Below are 9,154 nucleotides of genomic sequence, written 5' to 3'. Positions count from 1 at the left end.
CCTTGGGGAGGGCAATGGGAGGAGATGAGGGAGGGAGGGAGGGTGGGATTGGGACAGAATGAGGGAGGGGGCTACAGGTGGGATGCAAAGTGAATAAACTGTAATTAATATATAAAGCAATTCTAGTGATGTGTCCTCATTTCCTTTTTGCAAAGCACTCAGGCTGTTTCATAGAACTTCACTTATCTTTGACCTCACATTTAACTAATTTTTGTTATGACTATTAAATTGTACTGTGATTAGCAAGAAGCATTGCTAACAAGCACAGGACACATAGCTTTGGCTGGCTTTTCTCTGTCCCCTCCTGCATCCCCTGGATGCAGACACAAGGCCAATGTCTAACATATAAAGAACATTCAAATATTTGTTAATTGAGCAAGTTAATGACACATAATTTCATTGTCTTAGTTATAACAAGACAAAAGGGAGCAAAGGGTCCACAGTCATGTCCACCCTGCAGTATGTGGGGCACAAGTGCTCCCAGAGACCTGTGAACATGGTCTAACACAAAATTATAAACCCCCTTAAAACATTACAGCTTTTTGGGTACTTTTTGTAATATAGTTTTACAGATTTACAGCATGAACTTTGACAAAGTACTCTTGCAATGTCTAAAGGTTGGATACACCAGGATGATAAAGAGAAGTCTGTTAACCTAGCACCTTCACAGACTAGGAGAATCAGTCTGAGTGTTTCTCGGAAAGAACAGGGCTTCTGGAATTACAGTGAGACCCTTACATGGTGGTTGCTGAAGAGTGAATCTACTCTACTTTGATTAAACATCTGGCTTGGCAAAACCTCTGCCTTTCTGTCTGCAGAAAACTGGGCATGCCTTCCAACTTCCCTCTAGGAATTAACTACCTTCCTACATGTTGACCTGTAGTTAATTTAACTCCCCATTGTCCAGAGAAGCCTTGTGAACATCTGAAGTTGTCTGTGGGGGCTCAGCTCCTGAAGAGTGATTGGTAACATGTTCTCTTTAGTGTTCCTTGGGACATTTGGAATCAATTAAATATTCAAATATAAATTTTTCTTAGATCTCTAGCCAGGCCCAGCAGGTTCGTGTAGGGAAGGAGTTGGAGGCAGATAACTGCTATTCCTCACACCAGAATTTATAGCTAGAGATCGATTTAAAAATATACTCTTTAGACCTCCTGGGTCTTCAAGCAAATAATCATACAAGATTAAAAATGATATAGAAAAACAGAAGCAGCTTCATACAGTAGAAGGAGTTGTTACAGTATTACAACCGCTGCATGAAGATTGGCTGTATGTGAATGTACCAGCCTTGGAAGATGGCAATAGTTGGCGAAGTACAATAGATTCTTCTGGACTAGCTGAGGTTTTACAATTTTATAATATTGGAGAAAATAAAAGTCAGTAAGAATATGTAACATGAATTGGAAATGATTCACCAGATTTTAGATATGCACATCTACCTTTCTACACAAATGGGTTACTAATTCTTGGCTTAGATTCATTTCCATCAAGTGTGCTCAGCTAACCACGACTGGCTATCATTGACTCTTATTAGTACTAATGTCACAATTAGGCATATTTTTGAGAGAAAAGTGGATGCATGTCTGTTACCATTTTACTAAATGCTTGAATTTCTCTGTCACATTCATTCATTGACCAGCCACAAAAATAGTTCAGTGCTTGCTATGCATGCCTGCTGACATGGGTTTGATGGCCAGAATCAAGGGAAAGATGGAAGGACAGAGCTGACTCCACAAACTTGTTCTACAACCTTCATATAGGTATGCTGTGTCTCAGGCATATGCACTTTCCCTCATACACAACAATAAAATTTAAAGTGGATAGTATTTATAACACAAGATTTAGGAAATATTTTATGAAGGTTAAGTAATTTCCCATGACTATTGGGAGAGTTAAGTTGGGAAGTGACTAATCAAATCCAATGTGGTGGAAATCAAATTCCTTTCCTAGTTAGATGGTAAGTAGGAGCTCCACTAGATTAATGTGGATGATGTTGAAGCAGCAGGCCAGTGATTGTGTTGCTTGTAGGACAAAACTGCTTGAATGGGTGAGTTAAACAAACAAACAAATAATTCAAGAATCACGATGGAAAAATGGGTTTCATCTCATTTATTTCATTATCTGGCTCAGGCTTGCTTTACCAGTATTTTGCTGATCAAAGTAACAGAATTGTTTCCCTTATTCCTTTGCCAGGTGGAATAATCAGAAGTGAGTTACAGGAGAAAGAGCTGCAATAATCTTTCAGTTGTACCTACTCAGGCTGGTGCTGTTGGTCCTTGATTCCATCGGCCACAATAGTGGGAAAGACATCATCCAAATGGCAGCTCATTTTACCATAATAACTGGTGTTTGCAGATGAGTATTTTTCCCCATCACGATAAATTAATATATCCTTTTTTACTGTGGTGCCACAAACAAGAACTCTGAAAGGCTCAAAAGGTCTAAATCCCCTGAAAAGCGTCAGGTATCAAAACACAGCCAGAAAAAGATGGTATTAAATGAAAAAGGGAGCTCCTTTTTAATGAAGCCGAGGTGTAGGACAGATTTATTAGCTTCCACTTTTCCAAGTTGCATTCTCATGTACGCCCTGCCCATATTTCCAAGCTCAGCAGGTCTCTTTGTAGAATAACCTTCTAAAATTCATTTCAAAGAACATAATGTAGTTCTGCCCACTACACCTCAGAAACACACCTGTGATGAGATGACCATTTGTTGTATGAAGACAGTGCTCTAAAAGAAAACATTTTATGCGTGATCTAAGAGCGTGCCAATCTGGAGAAGAACCAGTATTAGTAACCAGGTACGGCATGTTCTTAAAAATAACAAGACTTAGCTCTGCACAAGTGGCCATTAAACTAAGTGGAGCAGCCTCTCACTATGTATTTTCATTGTTTTCTCTGATATTCTGAGGTGTCAAGACAAAAAAACAAAATTGAAGCTATTAAGCTGATACTTCTGATGCTACAACTTCTAATGTTACAACACAGAGGCCTACAGTATGCCTATTGGGCTCAGTTATTTTTATGCCTAACACTGCTTCATTCTTTGTTGCATTTATTCACTCCATGCCAGCTACTCTTATTCCTGAGGGAAAAAAATAAATCACTTCATTTCTTTGGACAATTCTTTTAAATTGTCTAACTGGACCTGCAGTGTATAACCTACTGCTCTTTAAGCAAAGCTCCCAAAACCAAAAAAACAAAGCAGACAAAACATGGTTCTGCCAACAGGTACACCTGATGGACACATGACAGTTCGCTTGTATCCTTATAACAGTGTATTCCAGACTGAAGGAACATACAAAGAGATGATCCAAAGGCAAGGGCGTGAGTGGCTCTTCTACATTCAGGGCTGGACAATGTAGATGGATAGTCTAAGAAGGTAGTCACCAGACAATTACCTGTTTAAATAAGATTAGAAATCCATTTTTAAATTATATTTCAGGTAGTCCACTATACATATTTAGTCCACTGTATTGGGCTGGAATAGAATTCATTCCATCCAACAATACTGAGTACAAGATATGTGGAGAGCCCATGGAGTATCTCCAGTGTGAATTAAAGAGCTTAAAGAGTAAGTAACAATTTATCAACTACAACATTCTACAATGTCCCTTTGGGGAATTCTAGCCTTGTATCACTGCAATATTTATATACTCAGCACTGACATTTGAGTTCTTTGAATAAAAAATTCTACAGCTAGAAAAAAAAAAAAACAAAACAACAAAAAAGAGGCTAAGAAAGCTTACTGTATGGTTAAATGTAAAACCATCACAGGTTTGGTAGTGCAAAGGACACCAGTTCATAGTTGGTATTTTAGAAGTGTAACTTTTCAGAGCAGTGTGCAAGATATGACAGGAAGAACCTGGTCCAGCAAGACCAAAGGCTAATGAGGACAATCTAAAGGAATGCATTCAGCTACTTCGAAAGAGATACACTGAAGAATCTGCATCATACATTTATTACAAGAAATTAATTTACGTGCATATACTAGGCATATTATTTCCACAAAACAAGCATTTGCCGTAAGAATTCTTAACATTTTTGCTTTGAAACTCAAGGATTTTTGAAAACCTCTTAAGATATCTTTTAAATTTCCAGGATCTTTACATTTATAATTTATGATTACCCAATTGTGTTTAATAAAACAGAACTTAGTTCTTCATTCTGGTTATGATCTAGATTTAACACATCTTTGCTGAACTTTGTATTAGCCCCACATAACTCCACTGGCCTTCAAACATCATGTATACCTCTCAGCAGTATCTCTGAAAAACCAAGTGTTTTTAAGTAGCACATGCGCACATGCCCTTCTCTGCCAATGGTGTAATGGATAGTCTTATAAGTAGCCCTCTTATGTTTACCCTATTTTAAAATGCCAACCATCACTTCACTGATATCCCACAGTTTCCTTGCTACTGACTCATCCATAGCTTTGGGCAAGAGTTCTTCTTCCTTACAATCTCCAAAGTACCTTCCCGACACACCTTCTACATCAGGTGAAGAGGCTAAGTAGATGGAGGTCTGGGCACCTTCTAGAGGAGTTTTGAAAAATGCCCATGATACCAAATTAAAAAGTGGTCTGGCCAGCAGTGGAATGTGTATGTGTCTCCCAAGGTTTGTCCGCACAATACCAGGATGCAGCACATTGACAGTCACATTTGTTCCTTCTAAGCGACGGGCTAGTTCTCTGGTGAAAAGAATGTTAGCCAGTTTGCTTCGACTATAGCAGAAGCTTTTATTATAGCTTTGTTCACTGTTCAAATCGTCAAAGTTGATATCTCCGTATTTATAAAGTTTGGAAGAAACGACTACTATCCTGCTGGGAGCTGAACTTTTGAGGAGTCCAAGCAGAAGATTGGTGAGTAGAAAGTGGCCCAGATGGTTCACTCCAAACTGCATTTCAAACCCATCTTCAGTCTTCATATATGGACACTGGAAAATCCCCGCATTATTGATGAGGACGTCTAACCTGGGCTCCTCCTTTGAAAACAGGAAGAGAATGCAGAATTATGAACACAGAGTTTCCATAGCTCTTTTCATTCATGTAAGTCTCACTAACAAGAAAAAGAATGAGATTAAAACTAATCTCATGGTTTAGCCTGTGTATCTGGTATTTGAAACATTTGTCAATCCACGCTTTTTACAAGCTAATGATTATGAATATGTACACTCTCACAGTTCACTCACATGTTTATTATATGGTAATTATCAAGGTTTTTCTTTAAAAAAAAACAAATATAGCAAATTTGGGGATGAGGGAATCCTATGATTCTGTCTTCCCTGAATTTCAGTTGAACTACAAAATACCAGTTTGGGTGATAACATGCTAAATCTGTTATCATATCAAATTTATAGTAAGTCCCTATGATAAACTTAAAAACATTGCAAAATATAAAAATACATACTTTTAAAGAAATGTTGCATTATTAAACGGGCGTGCTCGGTCCCTTTCTCAAATAACCTTATCTACTTCCCATAATATTCTAAGATAAAGGTAGACCCAGGTGACATGGTCAGTGTTACCAACCTCCTAAGAGGCATGTCAGAATTAGTCTAAACAGACTCCAAAGCCCATTCTTATAATGAATGACCTACCTGGCCTTATAATTGCAGTGTTTAAAACAGAGCTTGAATCAGGGTGAGCAGAGAGACTATAACCAGCAGATGCCTGGTATTGTGACTCCCACCTTACTGGTATCACCAGCAATGGTAAATTAAGAAGCTTTAGTCTGTAGTTCTATTAAGTGTAAAAGGTCACCACATGGACAGAATAACTGGGGCCAGTTCCCTAAATTGGGACAAAGAGGTCAGAGATGCAAACTTTGGTTTAGAGAGAATACTGTGAATAAATCAAGAGGGAAAAGTTAATAAAATCATGGAGTGGGTGACAAAAATATTAGTGACAAGACAGTGTCTATTACCTAAGTCTCACAATAGGACAGGAGATAAGAGAGCATCAACAAACACCATTAACCTTCACTATGATTCTAGAAATGTCCTTTCTTCCCTGTAGGAAATATAAGCAACAAAGGGCTTCCAAATTATAATACCTACAAAGTCAGCTCAGTACTTTGATCATATGCTTCCACATCTTCCCAAAGTAAAGTCCTAAATTGTATTGTTCTCACAGGGAGCCTATTCATTCCTTACATTATTTAAGTTGGTTTTCCTTGGCTCCTTCCTGGCTACTCTGTCTCTTCTGATGACAGAGGAAAAGAAATGAAGAATATGTTCCAGGTGTAAAGACATGGTGATGACCTATGATTAAATTAATTTCAGGTCAAATTTCAACTCTTATTGGTTTTTTTGCCAAGTGCAAGTGAAAGAAAAATGTATTAAAGTTCACAACTGTTATCAAAGTCTACCTGTCAGGTTAACTGTTTCTCATTCTGACCTGTCAAAAAACATTCATGTTTTCCAACAGGCAACTTCAAAAAGAGGGTGTGAGTTCACAGAAAGGAGTGTTCATCTTTACTAATCCTCTGGGAAGGTTTCCAAAATTAATCGTTTCTGAGCTATCATTCTTTGCTGGGTTGTGTTAAGACTATCACTTACTATTTTTTAAATTCTAGAAGATAAATGGCATAAATTCCAAGAATACCAAACAGTAGAATGTCAAAATGTCCATTTCTTTTCTCTTCTAATCACTGAACTTCAGAGCCAAGCAAAAGTGTAAATATTTAGGACAACACAATTTCGTTACTTCTTGTGTTCGGACCTTTCTACTGGTTCTACCTTAAGACACCAAAGCAGCATTGGATTCCGGAATGAGCACAACCCTATTTACACATCAACTCAACCCTATTTACACATCAGTGAGACAAGATAATCTGCTTCCATATTATCAAAATCTCCCAGGGAAAATATTGCTACTTGATCTACTATAAAATGAAATGCTAACAACACAACAAAATACCAACTTCTTTGATCTATCCTAGCTCTTAATAAACAACACGATGACCCAGAACACAATGGAACGTACTGTTGAATGGCTTAAACTTTGAGCTAAAAAGTGCTACTCTTTACTTATCTCAAAAACTACCAGCTCCAAGTGGTTCAATATGTTCTTTCTTCTGATGAGGTAATTTCTTTCTGTAGCTGTGCTTCCAGCAGTTATTAACAGCTACTGTCTTGAAAGCAAGTGAAAAGCTAATATATATATATATCAAGAATGATGATGGCTGTCTCCAGTCTGATCAGGAGGTTGGAACAATTACAACAGTGACCAACAGGTACACAGTTCCATTAATAATAATTGCTACATAAGGGTTAAATACTTCTTTTTGAATGATGTGTATTGTTGGACAACTATGGAATTGTGAGGACACACAAATTCAGGCTTCTTAGATCTAACTGCTAACAAATTAACCTCCTGATATTTTTTTTGGTCTAAGTACATAATGAAAAAAAAAGAAAGCCACTTAAAACTTCTGCTTTTGATTCAAGAAATTCCAACAGAAACAAGCACCCTCCCTGTGCCTGAGGAGCAAATCACCTTGGCCATAGCCTTTCTACTTCAGTGGAACATTTACCATATAACCAAAGAAATCTCACACCTCAGCCTTCAAGCACTAGTAATATAAGCAGGAGATTAAAGCAAAGAATCCAAAGATAGACATGTTAGGTTGCTTAACCTTCTTGTGCCTCAGTTCCCTATTATGAAAGAGATATTAATGCTTGCTTTACAAGAGTTACAGCCAAGATCTGACAACAGGCAATCATATTTGTTCATTTAAAAATGTGCTTGTCACATCCCTTGGCATACATCAAACTTTCCATAAGGCTAGGCTTTATTTTTATTCCTGTCCCTTCTTCAGACCATTAATGGGATTCCAAGTTCCACCCTCTTTAGAAATCAGGATACAGTCGGGTTAGGAATGATGCAAAGGTGTCTATCTGCAATTGACACTCCCTCCTACTTCAGCAGGACAAAAACAAAACAAAACAAAACAAAAACCAGGAAATGGAAATGAGAAAAACAAAGAAAATTTTTTCAAAGGGTCTAACCCAAGTTCTTGGCTAGTTTTTCTCAGGCAGTGCTCTCAGGCCTTGTGACACCAAGTAAGATGTGGCACATATTTCACTTCTGACACAGGAAAAACAACTGAAAGATCAGGTGGTGATTCCTGAACTGTCCTCGCCTAACAAAATGAAATGTCCAGACACTGGCTTATTTATTCACTTCTTCTGAGGACCTCCCAGGAATTCTTTCTTAGACCTGCCCCTCCTCCTAGCAGGGTACCAGGCAGGCAGGTGTCTTTCCTACTTGGTCCTGACCAGTCTCAAGGTCACACCAGGCCTCAGGGGCCCCTCCCAGCGGGTGGCTGGGCTCCACTAGACCCACACCTGTAGGAGTTCTTGACAGAAGGCTCGCACTGAGCGCAGCGAGGCCAGGTCCAGCTCCTTGACGACCAGCTGGCCGTCGGTGGCGTCGGACTCAGGACCCCCAGTCTGACTGAGCTCCTGGCGGAGCTGACAAGCCGCCTCCTCCGCTCGCGCGCGGTCCCGACATCCCATGATGACCCGCGCCCCAAGGCGCAGCAGCTCGGCGGCCGTGGCTCGGCCCAGGCCACTGTTTGCTCCGGTGATCAGCACTGTCTTCCCGTGCATGAAGCCCCGGTCCTCGTCTTTCTGCCGCCTCTGACCTCTAGAACCAGAAAACCCCCGGGCCGCCAGCCACAGCGCACCACCCAGTACGGCCAGTACCGCTGTGGCCACAGTAGCCACTGCCATAGCCTTCCGGGCCGGTGCAAGGGGCCTAAAGCACAAGTTCCGGAGTCGGGGGTGAGGGTGGGGGATGTGCCCTCTGCGCGAAGGACTCTGGGGCTCCTCCTGCTGGCAAGGCTAGTGCTCGCGGAGCTTCCTGGGACATGTAGTTTTCCCCCAAGAGGGTTCCCGGACAGTTCCTATTAGAAACTAAGAGCGGAAACTCCCGGCGGATTTATTTAGAAATGGACGCTGTTAAAATTGCTATATGGCTAAAGACAAGGTGACATTTCTCATTTTGAATTGGTAAAAGGCTTGCCACACAGAAAAAACGAAGGACACATCCCTAGTTTTCAGCAGTGCTTTTTTGTTTAATTTTTTTTCTTCACAACTTATTCATTATATATCCCGATTGAAACCTCCTCCTACCCCAGTTCCACCCTCTC

At 39.9% G+C, this 9,154-nt stretch overlaps 1 protein-coding gene across 1 annotated transcript; it reads right to left on the bottom strand.

Annotated features, from left to right (window-relative positions):
- Window positions 1-2,094: 2,094 nt before the first annotated feature.
- Rdh14 (retinol dehydrogenase 14) lies at window positions 2,095-8,823 on the bottom strand. The gene is made up of 2 exons (XM_021628850.2): window positions 8,349-8,823; window positions 2,095-4,982 (listed from the first exon to the last, which is right to left on the bottom strand). Exons 1-2 carry the CDS (start codon window positions 8,733-8,735, stop codon window positions 4,365-4,367), a joined length of 1,005 nt encoding a protein of 334 aa, XP_021484525.1. The 5' UTR covers window positions 8,736-8,823; the 3' UTR covers window positions 2,095-4,364.
- Window positions 8,824-9,154: the final 331 nt, after the last annotated feature.

This window comes from Meriones unguiculatus, chromosome 1 (assembly GCF_030254825.1).
Source record: "Meriones unguiculatus strain TT.TT164.6M chromosome 1, Bangor_MerUng_6.1, whole genome shotgun sequence".
Lineage (NCBI taxonomy): Eukaryota > Metazoa > Chordata > Mammalia > Rodentia > Muridae > Meriones > Meriones unguiculatus.
This window is presented reverse-complemented; position numbering and strand designations above follow the sequence as displayed.

Bases quoted from the DNA above. Each gene is read 5' to 3' on its own strand.
- Rdh14 (XM_021628850.2), bottom strand. From the start codon at position 8,735: ATGGCAGTGGCTACTGTGGCCACAGCGGTACTGGCCGTACTGGGTGGT. The intron at 4,983-8,348 runs GTGTGGGTCTAG...CTGTTTTCAAAG, and splicing joins TCTGTCAAGAACTCCTACAG to GAGGAGCCCAGGTTAGACGT.